Here is an 18177-nt window from a genome sequence, read left to right on the forward strand (position 1 = left end):
AAACCATTACTTTGTAACGTGCGTAAATCTGAGAGCAGCAGGTCATTAAAATACACACACACACACACACACACACACACACAGTGCGATAGGGAATATATATGTTTGTATCTCACAAACGTGAGTACACGCTTCAGATTTTTGAAAATATTTTATTTATATATTATTATTATATACCGGTATTTGGATCTTTTCATGTGACAACACTGAAGAAATTACACTCTGCTACAATGTAAAGTAGTGAGTGTCCAGCTTGTACAACGGTGTAAATTTCCTGTCCCCTCAAAATAACGCAACACACAGTCATTAATGTCTAAACCGCTAACAAAAGTGAGTGCACCTTTAAGTGAAAAATTTCCAAATTGGGCCCAAAGTGTCAATATTTTGTGTGGCCACCATTATTTTCCAGCACTGCCTTAACCCTCTTGGGCATGGAATGGTGAACAAAGGTTGCCACTGGAGTCCTCTTCTACTCCTCTTTGACAACATCACGGAGCTGGTGGATGTTAGAGACCTTGTGCTCCTCCACCTTCTGTTTGAGGATGCCCCACAGATACTCAATAGCGTTTAGGTCTGGAGACATGCTTGGCCAGTCCATTACCTTTACCCTCAGCTTCTTTAGCAAGACAGTGGCCTTCTTGGAGGTGTGTTTGGGGTTATGTTGGAATGCGGCCCAGTCTCTGAAGGGAGGGGATCCTGCTCTGCTTCAGTATGTCACATTCCATGTTGGCATTCATGGTTCCCTCAATGAGCTGTAGCTCCCCAGTGCCGGTAGCGCTCATGTAGCCCCAGACCATGACACTCCAACCACCATGCTTGACTGTAGGCAAAACACACTTGTCTTCGTACTCCTCATCTGGTTGACGCGACACACACTTTACACCATCTGAACCAAATACGTTTATTTTGGTCTTATCAGACCACAGGACATGGCCCCAGTAATCCATGTCCTTAGTCTGCTCGTCTTCAAACTGTTTGCGGGCTTTCTTGTGCATCATCTTTAGAAGTCTTCGTTCTGGGACAACAGCTATGCAGACCAATTTGATGCAATGTGCGGCTTATGGTCAGAGCACTGACAGGCTGACCCCCCCACACCTTCAACCTCTGCAGCAAAGCTGGCAGCACTTATATGCCTATTTCCCCAAAGAAAAAACAAACCCAGTGCTCATAGGCACAGCATAACCCCTCAGGATTTTTTTTTAGAACAGACCAGGTGAGTATTTAAAAGGTATTGTTTATTAAAGGCATTTGATAATCTATACAATAGAAAAGTAAAATCAATTGCAGTACAAAAATACAGGCATAAATGTAGGTGCCCTCTGGTATGAAGGGCTTATGCACGTAGCTGTTGGAGACGACGCCTGACATGTTTCAGAACCCTAGGTCCTTCATAGGCTGAATGTCATCTAAAGCATACATACTCTATAAAGTGAACATATTTAAACATTAGTATAATATTACAATTTTCGTATTGATAAACCTATTGCATGGAATTGAACATCACCAGCAATCACACCGCTGGTGTCTTGCTGACAGGACCAACAGACTTGTGATCACTCCCTTACATTGTAGGTTGATTTGATCATTTTATTATAGCACTCAGCTTTTTGAGCTACATATCTACTACCACAATCCTATCTTTTTGTATTCCAACAGACAGGAAGCCAATAGTCCAAGGTATCTTGTACTTTTTTTGGCCGACCTTATACTGATAGGAGTGACCACTCACGGCTCACGCAAGTGAGTACAAGCCTCCCATGCTTACTTTTGTACTTGCATGGATGTTCAATTCCATGCAATAGGTTCATCAATGTGAAAATTGTAATATTGTACTAATGTTTAATTATGTTCACTTTATAGAGTATGTATGCTTTAGATGACATTCAGCCTATGAAGAAGGATCTAGGGGTCTGAAACATGTCAGGCGTCATCTCCAACAGCTATGTGCAATAGCCCTTCATACCAGAGGGCACCTACATTTATGCCTGTATTTTTGTACTGCAATCGATTTTACTTTTCAATTGTATAGCTTATCAAATGTCTTTAATAAACAATACCTTTTAAATACTCACATGGTCTGTTCTAAAAATCGTGAGGGGTTATGCTGTGCCTATGAGCACTAGGTTTGTTTTTTCGTTCATCAGATTGGCCAGATCAGGCCATATATTTCCCCAAAGACAACCTCTGGATATGACGCTGAGCATGTTCACTCAGCTTCTTTGGTTGACCATGGCCTGTTCTGAGTGGAAACTGTACTGTTAAACCGCTGTATGGTCTTGGCCACTGTGCTGCAGCTCAGTATCAGGATCTTGGCAATCTTCTTATAGCCTAGGGCCATCTTTATGTAGAGGAACAATTCTTTTTTTCAGATCCTCAGAGTTCTTTGCCATGAGGTGCCATGTTAAACTTCCAGTGACCAGTATGAGAGAGAGAGAGAGAGAGAGAGAGAGAGAGAGAGAGAGAGAGAGAGAGAGAGAGAGAGAGAGAGAGAGAGAGAGAGAGAGAGAGAGAGAGAGAGAGAGAGAGAGAGAGAGAGAGAGAGAGAGAGAGAGAGAGAGAGAGAGAGAGAGAGAGAGAGAGAGAGAGAGAGAGAGAGAGAGAGAGAGAGAGAGAGAGAGAGAGAGAGAGAGAGAGAGAGAGAGAGAGAGAGAGAGAGAGAGAGAGAGAGAGAGAGAGAGATAACACCAAATTTAACACACCTGCTCCCCATTCACACCTGAGACCCTGTAACACTAACGAGTCACATGACACCGGAAAGGGAAAATGGCTAATTGGGCCCAATTTGGACATTTTCACTTAGGGGTGTAATCACTTTTGTTGCCAGTGGTTTAGACATTAATGGCTGTGTGTTGAGTTATTTTGAGGGGACAGGAAATTTACACTGTTATACAAGCTGTACACTCACTACTTTACATTGTAGCAAAGTGTTAATTATTCAATGTTGTCACATGAAAAGATATAATAAAATTAGGGATGCACCGAAATGGAAATTTCAGAACCGAAACAAAACCGAAATAAAAAAAAAATTCAGTCCGAAACCGAAAATGAATTTTCTTTGTTTTCCCCCTATTAAATTTTTTTGGCGGCAATCGATGTGGCAATAATAATTGATGGTTACAGTGGCTGCGTTTGATGGGCACAGTGGCGACGTGTGTTGGCACAGTGGCTGCATGTGATGGCACAGTGGCTGCATGTGATGGCACAGTGGCTGCATGTGATGGCACAGTGGCTGCGTTTGATGGGCACAGTGGCTGCGTTTGTTGGCACAGTGGCTGCATGTGATGGGCACAGTGGCTGCATGTGATGGGCACAGTGGCTGCATGTGATGGGCACAGTGGCTGCGTTTGATGGGCACAGTGGCTGCGTTTGATGGCACAGTGGCTGCGTTTGATGGCACAGTGGCTGCGTTTGATGGGCACAGTGGCGGCGTGTGTTGGCACAGTGGCTGCATGTGATGGGCACAGTGGCGGCGTGTGTTGGCACAGTGAGGCTGCAATTAATGTTTTTTTTGGTAGTCAGATAAGGCAAGCATGGCTCAATAACACACAATCGTTTTTTTTTTAAAAAAAAAGTTTGTGTGTTATTGAGCAATGCTTGCCTTATCTGACTACCAAAACAAATATCAATTGCAGCCTCACTGTGAAAAAATGGCAGATTTTTTTTTTACATAGTCGCTCACCTCAGTTAGTTAACCATGTGCCTGTGCCTCCGTCCCCCCCTCCCCCAAAACATGGGACGAACTAGCCATTTAACAGATTGCTCCTAGTCCTAACAGGTTTTGTACACAACTTAAGTTAGTACTGCTTACTTTTTAAGTGGAGGTTCCTCCTAGGCAGGCAGTGTGATGTGACTCAGTCTCAGGCTGGTGATGCTCCGAGTCCTCCCTCGCCTCCGGCCGTGATGTCACGCGGCTCGCGCCGCTGGACTAAACCAAGAGACTCCCCAATAGGGGGAGTCCAAACAACAGGTGATAGGTCTTGCTAGGAGGACAAGATGGAGCGCGAGCAGCAGTCGGCACACAGTTAATACAGTGCCACTGCCGCTGCTCGCGCTATGTGCACGTCTGGCGGCCAGCATGTGGGTCTACATATATTGATATGAACATTGCCTCCCCCCCTCCTAGTAAAAAATGGTATCACCCATTCACCCAGCTTTATTATCGGCATTTTAAGTTTATTTCGGCAGGGACCCAGAAACGCTATTTTCGGCCGATATGTATCGGCCACCGATAATCGGTGCATCCCTAAATAAAATGGTTACAAAATTGTGAGGGGTGTACTCACTTCTGTGTGTGTGTATATATATATGAACAAAAAATAATTACTGCGCTAAAAACCTAAATATATCCAACAATAAACACAAAAATGAGCTGCAACAAATATGTGATATACACACAAAATACAAAGCAATAGAGGAATAAGTTGCGCTGATAAAGTGAAAACATTTAAAATTGAAATTCAATGTGAATAAGTCCAAACAATAAAGGTCCTCCAAAGTCCTCAAACTTGTAGGATAAATAACGTGAAAATAATTATAAGTGCAAAATGAAGCCAAACGTGATCAACGCCGAGAGGGTATACAAGATGTATGCTTACCAAAAGGCAAGCAATAAAGAGCTTGCGGCTGAACCCCAGCCAGGGCCTTTAACCGGAGCTGTGGTCCAAATCAGAGGTTGGAATCCTTCCAGTAGGTGGAGTGGCATAGAAATTCCAAAAAAAAAAAAAAGAGAGATACCTGTGAAGAGACAGAGAAGAATTCTTCAGACAAGTGCAGAGCCAGAAGTGCTTCCACTTATAGAAAAGCCCCACTTGAAGAAAGAGCCCCAGACGCAATGAGCCCCCTGCTCATAGCGTCTGGGGGCTCATTGCGTCTGGGGCTCTTTCTTCAAGTGGGGCTTTTCTATAAGTGGAAGCACTTCTGGCTCTGCACTTGTCTGAAGAATTCTTCTCTGTCTCTTCACAGGTATCTCTCTTTTTTTTTGGAATTTCTATGCCACTCCACCTACTGGAAGGATTCCAACCTCTGATTTGGACCACAGCTCCGGTTAAAGGCCCTGGCTGGGGTTCAGCCGCAAGCTCTTTATTGCTTGCCTTTTGGTAAGCATACATCTTGTATACCCTCTCGGCGTTGATCACGTTTGGCTTCATTTTGCACTTATAATTATTTTCACGTTATTTATCCTACAAGTTTGAGGACTTTGGAGGACCTTTATTGTTTGGACTTATTCACATTGAATTTCAATTTTTTCACTTTATCAGCGCAACTTATTCCTATATATATATATATATATACACAAAATATTCCGTGATCCCCAAAGTATCCAATCAGATCCACTTGTCTGTCATTTAGTATGAGCAGCAGAGATACTTTTTGGCAAATAAAAGGTTTCTTGCTAAATAAATTAAACTGATCTTGGGAGCGATAAAGATGACATAAGTATTGCCTATGTAGTACCATTTTTCTTACTCTTACCTCCCAACGACATGCAGTCTTTCGCAATGTTATCAGTTTCTTTACAGCCAATTCCACGATACTTTATTAATCTTGACAAAACTACCATAAGTTACTGTGCGTTTTCATTACCTGTATAACTGTATGAAGCCTCTGCTGAAGATACCGGACTGTCTGTACAATCATCTGGACTGCCCACTAAGCTGTTATCTGCTGCAGAAGAAAAGAGTATGTTTATACAGAACAACAGTATAAAAGTTTGGACATCATTTACTGTTATTTTATTTGGGAATACTGCAGTTGTTGTTCCTAAGAACCCATTTGAACATTTTCTCAATATGGGAAAAAGGTTATTGGCTTCTATGCACAAGATCCAGCTTTCTTCAGTCCTCGTATTTGTAAATCTGTGTAATGCCTCTTGTACACTGCAGCCTGAAAAAGGTCAGTACACCATTTTTTTACTGATCTACAATGCAGCCCATTGTTTACAATATGCCTGTACACACAGGCGAGTAAACAAGAGCTGTGTATTCTTCAGTATTTTGTGCCGGTGCATGCAAATCTGCGCATATGAGCATAATCTATGAATTTATTTCCCCTAGGAAGGTATTGTGCGCACAAATGTGCCAACGTGCATATACTAGCAAAACAAACAACTGAATTTACGTTCAAAACAAAAAGCAGAAGCTCAAACATCAATACCGTGTGCAAAAAAGCCTAACTGCACTTAAAGGGGTTGTAAAGATAAAAAATGTTTTCCCTAAATGGCTTCCTTTACCTTGGTGCAGTCCTCCTTCACTTACCTCATCCTTCGAACAGGAAGTGAGGATTTCTCAGAAGAAAAAAGGACATTTAAAAGCAAAATCGAAGGATGAGGTAAGTGAAGGAGGACTGCACTAAGGTAAAGGAAGCTATTTAGGGATTTTTTTTTTTTACCTTTACAACCCCTTTAAGGCCAGTGAAAGAATCAGAGAGGGCTCAGCTGCTCCAAAAAGCACCATTTCCTCACTCTGCCGCTGCTCCCTCGATGAGGAGTGAAATTCTGCAGCATGTCAGCCATAAGGAAACAATGCTATAGGAGCCAGTGATTTGGCTCTTTAACAATACTGTTGTATGCGAGTTGCCTCCAGTTACAGGATTTCAATGTCACGTGGGTTTTTTAAGGAACAACTGAACTTTGTATAAATTAGATATTACATCGTTACATAGTAGGCGAGGTTGAAAAAAAAAAAAAAAAAAAAAAAACACATCCGCCAAGTCCAACCTATGTGAGTGATTATAGGTCAGTACTAAATTGTAAATCCCTGTATGTTGTGGTCACTCAGGTGCCTAAAAGTTTTTTGAAACTATCAATGTCTCCCGCTGAAACCACTGCCTATGGAAGGGAATCCCACATCCTTGCCGCTCTAATGCTGCGTACACGCGATCATTTTTCGGCATGAAAAAAAACGACGTTTTTAAAAAAGTCATTTAAAATGATCCTATGTGGGCTTCACATCATTTTTCGGCTTCTGAAAAACGACAATTTTTTTTTTTCGAACATGCTGCATTTTTTAACGTCGTTTTAAAAAATTTAGTTTTTCGGGTTGTAAAAAATGATTGTGTGTGGGCTAAAACAACGTTTTAAACCCGCACAGGCTCAGAAGCAAGTTATGAGATGGGAGCGCTCGTTCAGGCAAAACTAACGTTCATAATGAAGTAAGCACATTCATCACGCTGTAACAGACAGAAAAGCGCAAATCGTCTTTTACTAACATGGAATCAGCTAAAGCAGCCCAAAGGCGAATAGAACTTCCCCTTTAGAGTGCCGTCGTACGTGTTGTACGTCACCGCGCTTTTTTCATCATTTTTTAAAAACGATGGTGTGTGGGCAACGTCGTTTTTAATGATGAAGTTGGAAAAACGTTGTTTTTTGGACATGCTGAATAACGACTTATTTTCATGCCGAAAAATTATCGTGTGTACACAGAATAACAGTAAAGAACCCTCTATGAAGTTTAGGGTTAAACCTCTTTTCTTCTAATTTTTGCGAATGCCCGCGTATCTTTTTAAATTTCCGTTTGCGGAAAAGTTTTATCCCTATTGTGAGGTCACCCGTACGGTATTTTTACATTGAAATCATATCCTCTCTCAAGCATCTCTTCTCCAGAGAGAATAAGTTGAGTGCATGTAATCTTTCCTCATAACGAAGATCCTCCAGACCCTTTATTAGCTTTGTTGCCCTTCTCTGGACTCTCCAGTTCCAGCACATCCTTCCTGAGGACTGTTTCCCAGAACTGGACGGGATACTCTAGGTACGGCCAGTCTTGTAGAGTGGGAGAATTATCGTTTTATCTCTGGAGTTAATCCCCTTTTTAATGCATGCCAATATTCTGTTTGCTTTGCATGCGACTGCTGAGCCTATAATATATATATTGTACATTCCAGGTCCTATGTATATACATAGTACATTCCAGGTGCAACAAAACTAATTGTGTGCCAAGTATTAACGATTTAACAGTTTAAAAACCAGTTACATTCCCAGCATGCTGCCAAGTGTCACATTTGCTTCTGCCTTCAACCCAACTGTCAAACCATCAAATAGCTGGTGTCATAACTGATCACATGTGCATCACCATGGCAGTTTCAGATCAAACAGAGGCTAAGATGGCAGCTTCCTTGGCTGAAAAAAAAAATAGGAGGGTTTAGTTTTGCTTTAAGCTGGCCATGCAATAATCGAAATTCAGCGGATCTAGTACAGACCAGCCAAATTTTGATCAGTATGTGGTCTCTCCTGCTGAAAACTCAAAATTTCCAGCGATCAATGGCTGCAGCAAGTGATCAGTGTGTTCTGCAAATAGAATGCACTGCTGTCACAATACAGTGTCCCTGCAGTAGGGATTCCTCCATCCACCATCCAAGATGCCCCCAGCTGAGTTAGTCTTTTTAATCAGCATGAAACATGGACTTTGCCGATTGCAGAGCTATAGGTCTGATTCAGTAGGGGGTGTTGGAGCTCTGCAACAAGATCATTGCTTCTCAACAGCAGGCAAGGATCCCAATGTGCAGCCGAGGGCAGGGGGTAGGCTGCTTTATTTTAAAAACCAGCAGCTACACATACTGCAGCTGCTGGCTTTTAGTAAATAGACACTTACCTGTCCTGGAGTCCAGTGATGTCGGTACCCGCAGCTGAGGTTTCCATCAGCTGTCGGATGCTACCACCGACATTGCTGATAAGGGTATCCAGCAGCGTAGCCCTTTGGCTTCACACCGGCAACCCTACTGCGCATGCGCAAGGCCCACTCCTCTCTCCTAGGTGCCGGGGTCGGGGGAGGAAGCCCTGCGGTGAGGTCACGGGCCGCGGCCTGGACTCCGGGAAGTGGAAAAGGATACCCGTCAGGTATCCTGTCCCCCTTCCCCCCCAAAAGGTGCCAATTGTGGCACCGGAAGGGGGGGGGATCCGATGAGCAGAAGTTCCACTTTTGGGTGGAACTCCGCTTTAAATTGGTAATTAAAGTAGATCTAAACCCTAGCAGAGTATTTTTTTTCTTTTGCTCAGCTTTAAACAGCTTAAATTGCCAGGTTAGAAACAAAAAACCGGGGAAGAGCAAAGGTGGCCTTTGTATGTTTTAAATGAGTGGTGTTCTGATAGTAAACTTTGAGGACACTTATTGTTCGCCAGATTTGGAATTTATGCTGGTGACGTGTAGACCTTTTTATTTAACCAGAGAATTTATAGTTGTGATCATTATTGCTATATATATATATATATATATATATATATATATATATATATATATATATATATATATATATATATATATATATATATATATTATATACATACACACACACACATATACCGCCAAATGCAGATACTGCAGTGGCTCTGGATATTTTGTCAAATCTCATAGGAAAGTATCAATGTGCACATCCTGATGGGGTTTTGGTAGTTGCAGGTGAGTTCAATAAAGCAAATTTGAGGACTGACCAGCCAACACTACATCAGTTTGTAAAATGTGCTACTAGGAGGTGAAAATACTTTGGATATGGTGTATTCCAATATTAAGCAGGCCTACAGAGACATTCCACTATCCCATCTGGGTCAGTCAGACCAAATTTTATTCCTTATTCTAGCATTCCTATAAGACAGAAAATTGTTCCATAGTGGACAATAAGCAGAATTTGGCCAGATGGCTCTCTCTCATGGTTACGGGATTGTTTAGAAAGAACAAATTGGGAGATATTTGAGCAACAGGATTTAGATCTGTGAAAATGGTACTACAGCGCTAATTAAATATTTAAAACAAATTTAAAAAAATGTCATTAACAAAATAACCAAATAATAAACGCAGCAATAAAGTGATGTATGTCAAACAAAAATGGTGTAAAAATTATATAATATATATTGCGCTGAATATTAACTAAGATAATGTGAAAACCAAATTATGCGTGATACAATATGTACACAGATCCACAAACAAAAAGAAAAAACAATTAGTCCAATTGTATGGATACACCAGTGTTTCTTCCGTGAACAACACCCTGTGTAATGATTGAGAGATGTGGGATCTAATCACACTATGTGGACATCTGTTTCATATGTGCAGCGCTTCCTATGTGACGTAACGCGTGGGGGAGGAGTTACGAGCGGGACGGATCTGAGATTCGAATGAGGAGAGTGCATCAGAGACGCTGAGCGGCTTAATTTGAAGGATTGGTGCTTGGTTGTCCTTAAATGCTGTTTAAACTCGGTGGATTCGTGAGCGAGACCTAGTCAGGAATTTGTTACCCATATTTGTTCATGCTATTTGCGCTATGAAGATCTTTTCTCTTGTTTTTCTATGAGCTGTATCAGTGTGGAGGAAGCGCTGCACATATGAAACAGATGTCCACATAGTGTGATTAGATCCCACATCTCTCAATCATTACACAGGGTGTTGTTCACGGAAGAAACACTGGTGTATCCATACAATTGGACTAATTGTTTTTTCTTTTTGTTTGTGGATCTGTGTACATATTGTATCACGCATAATTTGGTTTTCACATTATCTTAGTTAATATTCAGCGCAATATATATTATATAATAAAAAAAAAATAAGGATTTAGATCTGTATACAGAAACAGTTCTGGACTATATAAAAATTTGTGTGGACAATGTTACTGAGGATAAATGCCTTTGGGTCCTTTTAAATCAAAAACCCTGGATGACTAAAGGAAATAAAGAGTCTTAGAGAACGGAATAGAGCATTCAGGGCCGGACATAAAAGCAATGTATAGTATTGTGAGAGCTAATCTAAAAAAAGAGGCATAAAAGAAGCCAAATTAGCCTATAAAAAGAAAACGGAGGACTATATTAATGGAAAAGATTGCGAGGGAGGGCTGGAGTCAGTACCTGACAAAACAAAGAGGAACTACAAAAATGGAAGGGAAGTCTAGTGCTTCTCTGGTTGAAGAATTAAATTTTTGCATATAGGGCAAATAGAAGCACAGAAGATGCAATAGCTTTAGCGCTGCATGGGGCACTTAGTCATGTGGAGCATTCGGGAAACTACATAAGGATGTTGTTTATAAAAATTACAGCTCTGTCTTCAATACCATCATTCCAGATCGGTTGGTTGAAAATATGCAAAAATTGGATCTGCCGCCCATTATTTGTTTTTAGTCCATCGCTCACAGGTGGTCAGATTGGATAAGTTTGTTTCTTCCAAGCGAGAAAGAAGTACTGGAGCACCGCAGGGTTGTGCGTTAGGTCCCTTTCTCTATGTGCTGTACACAAAATGACTGTACCCCCTATTATGAGACCAATAGTATAGTTAGGTTTGCAGATAACACTACCGTAATCGGTTGCATCAGTGGAAATGAGGAGAAATATAGGAGAGAGGTTGATAAGATAGTGAAATTGTGTACAGCAAACAATCTGATCCTAAACACAGGGAAAGCAAAAGGAATCGATTGTAGATTTCAGAAGTAAAAGGCCCGAACCAGCACCTCTTTTTATTAAGGGCGTATGCGTGGTACGGGTCTCTACCTTTAAGGTTTTTGGGCACGTGCTTTTCTGAAAATGTATCATGGACAATCAACGTCAAAGCGATTATTAAGAAACCGCAACAACGTTTATATTTTTTGCGACTCCTTAGGAAGAATGGCTTGGGATAGAGCTGGGCGATTTTGGCTCCCAAAAAAATCTGCAATTAAAAAAAATAAAAAATAAAAAAAAAATCGATTCACGATTCGAATCAAGTTTTTTTTCCTGAAGGACACCGCGCCGGTCCTAAGTTTTTAGTCAAGGTCGCGGCTTTGGCCTAGTCCGCCACGATCCTGGGAAAGGGCCGTGGACTAGGCCGAAGCAGCGGCCTCGCCTAAAACATCCTGCCCGCAGCTCGCCGCGATCCTGGTAAAAGGCCGCAAGCGGCGTCTAGCCTCGCGGCCTTTTCCCAGGATCACGGCGAGCAGGATTTTTTAGGCGAGGCCGCGGCTTTGGCCTAGTCCGCGAAAGCACCAGTCCAATGGGAAAAATGTCTTTATTTTTTCCCCAGCCCTAGCTTGGGAAGGAAGGTACTAGAGACCTTCTATCGTTCTGCCATTGAAAGGACATTAAGGTGTTGTATTCTAGTTTGGTATCCTCGTTGTACGCAGGCAGATAAAAATGCTCTAAAGAGAGTGGTTTGAATAGCGCAGAAAATTGTAGGGTGTGAACTTGTTTCTCTAGAAGAATTATATGAGACTCGTTGCCTTTGTAGAGCAGGAAAAATAGTGAGAAACCAGACTTATCCTGGTTTTAATTTCTTTGAATTATTGCCATCTGGGAGACGTTTTAGGGCGATTTAAAGAGAGCTTCTTTCCCAGGGCTATAAAGGCTATTAATGCAGGAATTAACCACTTGCTTACTGGGCACTTAAACCCCCCTCCTGCCCAAACCAGTTTTCAGCGCCCTCACTCTTTGAATGACAATTGCGCGGTCATACAAGCCTGTCCAGCCTTTTTCACCACGCTTTGTTTTTGCATTTGCTTAACATGCATCTTACAAGCTGCCTGTATCTATTTTTTACTTTGATTTTATATCAATAAATGTTTTTATACCCTTTTACTCCGGATTCGTTTACCATATGTGGAAGCTTCTTTTGTTTTTTTTCCATGATTTTCGTCTGAATTTTGGATGCTACATACCCTGGCTTGCCGAGATCAAGGTTACCATGAGCCTGCATTTTACATCTGCAAGTGGCGTTGTTTTACCAAGACGGTACTCGCAGGGACATCCACCGTTCCCTCTAAGAGATCATCCCTTAAAGGTGGAACACAGGAGAGTTTGTATATGCCTGAATGACACACTGTCGCTGACGTGTGTGTCCACTACTCATGGTAATTTATTTCTTACCCCCTTCCTAGACGTTGGACATACACCAGTGAAAGTTCCATGGGTTATGCATCTTGTGCAACACAGTCATCCTAGCTGTCTAAACAGAGACTTTATTTACTTCATTCAGGAGATTCATCATTTGACCATTTTGTGAACTTATGACACTGATGGTCATTTGTTTTATTTTCCAATTGCTCTTGACTTGTCCTTCAAGTCTTCTTGTTTATGGTTATTTTATGATTAACATATGTGCCTATTTGTTTTATTTTCCCACTGCTTATCACTTGTTCACCAAGTTTTAATCACATATGGTCATTTGCAATTTATGACCGACATATGTGCCATTAGCACCTCACTGGTGCCTTTTTAGTGTGACATTTCACCGTTCACCGGTCTCCTTTAGGGATATTTATGTGTACATTCCATCTCCCTTACGTGAGATTAGAGATCTTTTATTTTCACTAGCGCTGCATTTGTTTTATACAACACTGTACCCAAATGAAATTTTTATCATTTTTTCCCCACAAATAGAGCTTTCTTTTGGTGGTATTTGATCACCTCTGCGGTTTTTATTTTTTGTTAAAAAATAAATAAAAAGACGGAATAAAAAAAAAATACAAAACCTTTTTGTTATAAAATTTAGCAAACAGGTAATTTTTGTCCTTCATTGATGTACGCTGATGAGGCAGCACTGATGGGCACTGATAGATGGCACTGGTGGGACTGGTGGCAATGATGGGCACCGATAGGTGACGCAGATAGGCAGCACTGCTAGGTGGCACTGATTGGCACCACTGGTGGACATTGATAGGTGGCACTTTTTTGCACTGGTGGGCACTGACAGGTGGCACTGGCAGTCGGTAATGGTGGGCACAGATGAGGCAGATGTGCCTCTTCGAGACCAAATGTCCGTTGCACAAGAGACGGCGATCAGCTTTTTTTTATCACATGCCGTCAGCGCGAGGAGAAAAAAAACAACGATTACCAGGGTTTTGTTTACATCACGTGATCAGCTGTCATTGGCTGACAGCTGATCACGTGGTAAGGGGCTGGGATCAGCCTCTTACTTGGATCTGTGATCACCCGAGTCTCAGTGACTCGGTGGTCAAAGCGTGCAAAGGGGAAGACGTCTATTGACGGCCTCCCAGCGACTCTGTAGCAGTCATTTGGCTATAGCGTGGACGCCAAGTGGTTAAATCAAAGAGGTCACATAGTCTTATTTTATTGTCTTGTCTAGTTTTCAATATGGTGGACACTTTTTTACTTTTTTGGTACAATTAAATCTTGTGTGGTAAATGCATGGTTGACAATTGTGATGTATGAATAATGTGTGGAGTAGAAATGTAATTTCATTGTGAATTTGTTTTCTACAATGGCAATAAATCTCATCTATCTAAATACATATACACAATGAATCATTTGTGATTTTGTTACAGCAGTTATTGTTATTGACTACTCAGCATGTAAAGAATCCAAAGAATTCATCATTAATATATCTGGTAAACACTTACTCAGTGAGCCATAACCGCAGCCATCATATTTTTGTGCTATAGCCGATTTTCCTGAAAGCACAGACAATGCAATGAAAGCAAGAAGATGTAAACACTTCCTGAGGTATAAAAAACACTACATACCAGCACAATGTATAACGAACTCATAAAGGTTGTGGTCTGTGATTAACACTACAGTTTTGTTAGAGCTCATGACACCGAATATAATTTGTTAAAAAGCACCCACCATGACTGAACATCCAGGGTTCACATTTTATGTAGGTACTAGACTATTGGAGGGAAATCATTTACCATTCAAATATTTAGCATTTGTGAAGTTTGGTAATAAAGCTCAGTTTCTTACAAGAGAATAAAAGCTGATAAAAAATGATTCCGATACACACAGTTCACAACCTCCTTCATGAAATCATTACAAGCAGTACATCACCACATCGACCTGACTGAAATCTTCATCATTATTTTTCCACAAAGACAAATAATTCTGTGCACATGGTGTACAAATGTCCTGGGCTTTCTGTGTCGCAGGGGGGGAAATTAGTAAAACTTTTCCATTTTAGCAGATTTTTATAAAAAAAAATTATCAGGTTTTGTCAGGTTTTTACTGCTATTTGGGTCTCTGCTATAGAGACTTCCCTCGACTTCCTGTCAATGTTTTACCAGACAGGAGGTCAGGGTACGGCACACAGCCATCTATGGCCATACAGTTTCAAATTGAGGGGTTTTTCTTTGCAGGTGTACAGCCACCCCATAGACTAGAATGACTGTAAATAGTTGTATGCAGGTTTAGGCAAGTACTTGGGTAAACCCATGCATGTGTACAGGCATAAAACTCTAAAAGCAGACAATCTGTACGCATGAACGAATTACGCAAGTACACACACACACATACAGCGGGTGTAGAGCAAATAATGTCCTTGGTATGGCTGCACACAGGACGTGGAGGGAAATGCAGTGTCCATGTCCATGTACCCTGAGTGGGAACTCAACAGTCACACAAGACAAAATTCTTTTCTTTAGTAGAAGAGGGGAAGGCTAGAATCCCTGTCAGAAATATAAATCTTTTTGCATCCCTGTTGCAGATTTTTCCTCACTTCCTGTCAGTGAAACCATTGTCAGAACAGGAAATTACAGAGAAATCTCCATAACAGAGGTCCTGGACAGCAGTAAAAGCCAAATAGGAGCTTTACTCTTTCGCCACTCTATCCAAGACTAGAAAAAAAGACAAAAAGACTTGCTTGGGATACACATTAAAATGATTGAATAATCGTGTCGAATTACTAGAAATGGATGAAGATGTCAGTACAAGGTCACTTTAAGGATTTGTAAATAAAAAAATTCCACGTGAGAATAAAATCTTGTTAGTGAATGGTTATGTGATAAAAAATAAGCCACACTAATGCAGGGTTTATAGACCCAAGGGTTTCTCAGTCATACTTGAGGGCATTCAGTGCTCCCCTTCAATATTAGTTCTCCCCACAAATCTTACCGAGCAGTGAGGCTGCAAATGGTGAACATCGAAAAGCAGAAAAATAAAGGAATAACGACTGGTTAAATCACAATAAATATATAGGAAGAAAAAGAGACTTTACTAAGCGAGTCAAACAAGTGAAAAATTGCTGCATGCAAGCTACACGTCATTTACATTTCTGATTTTCAAAACAGTTACCTAAAGGCCAGTTTAGTTCAACAAGTCAGTAACTAATCCTATCCAGTAACACTGCAAAAAAGTTTTAAAGTCAGAAATTTCACTCAGTGTGGGATTTCAAAATAAACAATCATACCCACCTAGGTAGATGCAGCAGTGGTCCCCCGCTGTGAGCCCAAGATGCCGGATTGCTCAGCCTTCACTGAGCAGAGAGCAGTGACTATCAGTCAGTGCTGTCAGTCCAGCACTCTCTGGAGCCCCGAGCTGTGGAGGGGACAGGAGCAGTTGGCTCAGGCTCTGAGTGGCTGCTGAGAAACTGAGCCAGCAGCTCGGGATTCCTCTAGAGCAGGGGTATCAACCTGGCGGCCCTCCAGATGTTCCGAAACTACAAGTCCCATCATGCCTCTGCCTGTGGGAGTCATGCTTGTAACTGTTAGCCTTGCAATGCCTCATGGGACTTGTAGTTTTGCAACAGCTGGAGGGCCGCCAGTTTGACACCCCTGCTCTAGAGTCTGAACCAGGAAAGTTCTGTCAGCCAACAACGAACTTAGCCCATTGTCGACTGAATCTGGGTCACAGGAATGTGGTAATAAGTACATTCCTTTGACCTATTTGAGAAGTAGAGTCAAAAAAGCTTGGGCACTACTCTAAGGAAGAATTCTGGGCATGGTATATTTTTACAGAGTTACATTAGATCAGCTTGTACCAATGTAACTATGTATATCAGGGTTTGACAAATTTGCTTGGAATCTAGGAGCCAGCTAAAAAAGTTAGGAGCCAGAAAACGCACCCCGTCCCGACGAGCTTGCGCGCAGAAGAGAACACATACGTGAGCAGCGCCCGCATATGTAAAAGGTGTTCAAACCACACATGTGAGGTATCGCCGCGATTGGTAGAGCGAGAGCAATAGTTCTAGGCCTAGACCTCCTCTGTAACTCAAAATATGCAACCCGTAGATTTTTTTTAAACGTCGCCTATGAAGATTTTAAAGGGTATAAGTTTGTCGGCATTCCACGAGCGGACGCAATTTTGAAGCGTGACATGTTGGGTATGAATTTACTCGGCGTAACATTATCTTTCATAATATTAAAAAAAATGGGGATAACTTTACTGTTGTCTTATTTTAATTAAAAAAAAGTGTAATTTTTCCCCAAAAAAGTGCGCTTGTAAGACCGCTGCGCAAATACGGCGTGACAGAAAGTATTGCAACGATCGCCATTTTATTCTCTAGGGTGTTAGGATAAAAAATATGTATATATAATGTTTGGGGGTTCTAATTAGAGGGAAGAAGATGGCAGTGAAAATAATGAAAAATTACATTAGAATTGCTATTTAACTTGTAATGCTTAACTTGTAATACCAACGGCCACCACCAGATGGTTTTTTTGCCCACCTTCCAAGCCATGTCGCCAAGAGGCTATTTCTAGTCGCCATGGCGACCTAGCGACAAGGATTTGTCGAGCCCTGGTGTATATACACCCCATACCTGGCCAATGGCCCTGGAAGCTTGACACGGATACTTCTTTCATCTCTACTTGCTTCCAGGTTCCATTGCTGAGCAACTGCCATTATGCAGGAGGTGAGAGAGAGAGAAAGAGTCTGGCCTCTCAGCATGGTACCCTGGGAGCAAGTGGAGATCACTGAGCTTTCTTCATGGCCAATCATAGACCAAATTCAAGTGCAGGTTTTATTTAGACTAAGTAAATCCTTAGTCCTGCCATTTTTTGTTAACCCCAGTATTTCTGTATGTTAAAAGCAGCGTCCCCGCAGTGCATTCTAGAATCACCAGATTACACACAAAGGGAATGGGGGGCATTAGTGCAGTATTGCAATGTATAAATGAAAAACTGGAAGTGTGGTGGAGCACTGGGTTTAATGGTAGATCCGACTGTATTGAACGATTGTTATAGTGTGGCAGCGCTCTATTGCCTGATGTAACCCCATTGTGGTTTCTGGGACAGCCAGCTAGTATGAAAAGGAAACATGAAAGCACCAAGACATGGGTCCAGATATGAATTTTGATTTTCCATAATAAAAGGGTCTATCAAAAGTTGACATCCAATGCATTTTAGGGTCCATACAAAAATCCCACTTCACAGGGTTATAACACAACAGAGACAATTTATAGAGACTGTAACATAAAATGGGTCTATTGCACTACAGATGCCCCAGTAGAAGCAGATTGCTCCCTCGGAAGTCAGTCATCCAGTTACCCTAAAACAGGGATACGC

At 41.5% G+C, this 18177-nt stretch overlaps 1 protein-coding gene across 6 annotated transcripts in view; it reads right to left on the reverse strand.

The window, feature by feature from the left end:
- SIDT2 (SID1 transmembrane family member 2) overlaps positions 1-18177 on the reverse strand; it is a 107324-nt gene that overhangs the window by 30737 nt on the left and 58410 nt on the right. For 4 of the 6 annotated variants that reach the window (XM_040327659.1, XM_040327657.1, XM_040327658.1 and 1 more), the window contains 3 exons: positions 15788-15799; positions 14302-14352; positions 5584-5664 (listed from right to left, as the gene is read on the reverse strand). In XM_040327659.1, coding sequence (XP_040183593.1) covers positions 5584-5664; positions 14302-14352; positions 15788-15799 — 144 coding nt within the window. The remainder of the gene's footprint in view (positions 1-5583; positions 5665-14301; positions 14353-15787; positions 15800-18177) is intronic. The other 2 variants (XM_040327661.1, XM_040327660.1) reach the window with 1 other exon arrangement.

This window comes from Rana temporaria, chromosome 10, assembly GCF_905171775.1.
Source record: "Rana temporaria chromosome 10, aRanTem1.1, whole genome shotgun sequence".
In the NCBI taxonomy this organism is placed as follows: domain Eukaryota; kingdom Metazoa; phylum Chordata; class Amphibia; order Anura; family Ranidae; genus Rana; species Rana temporaria.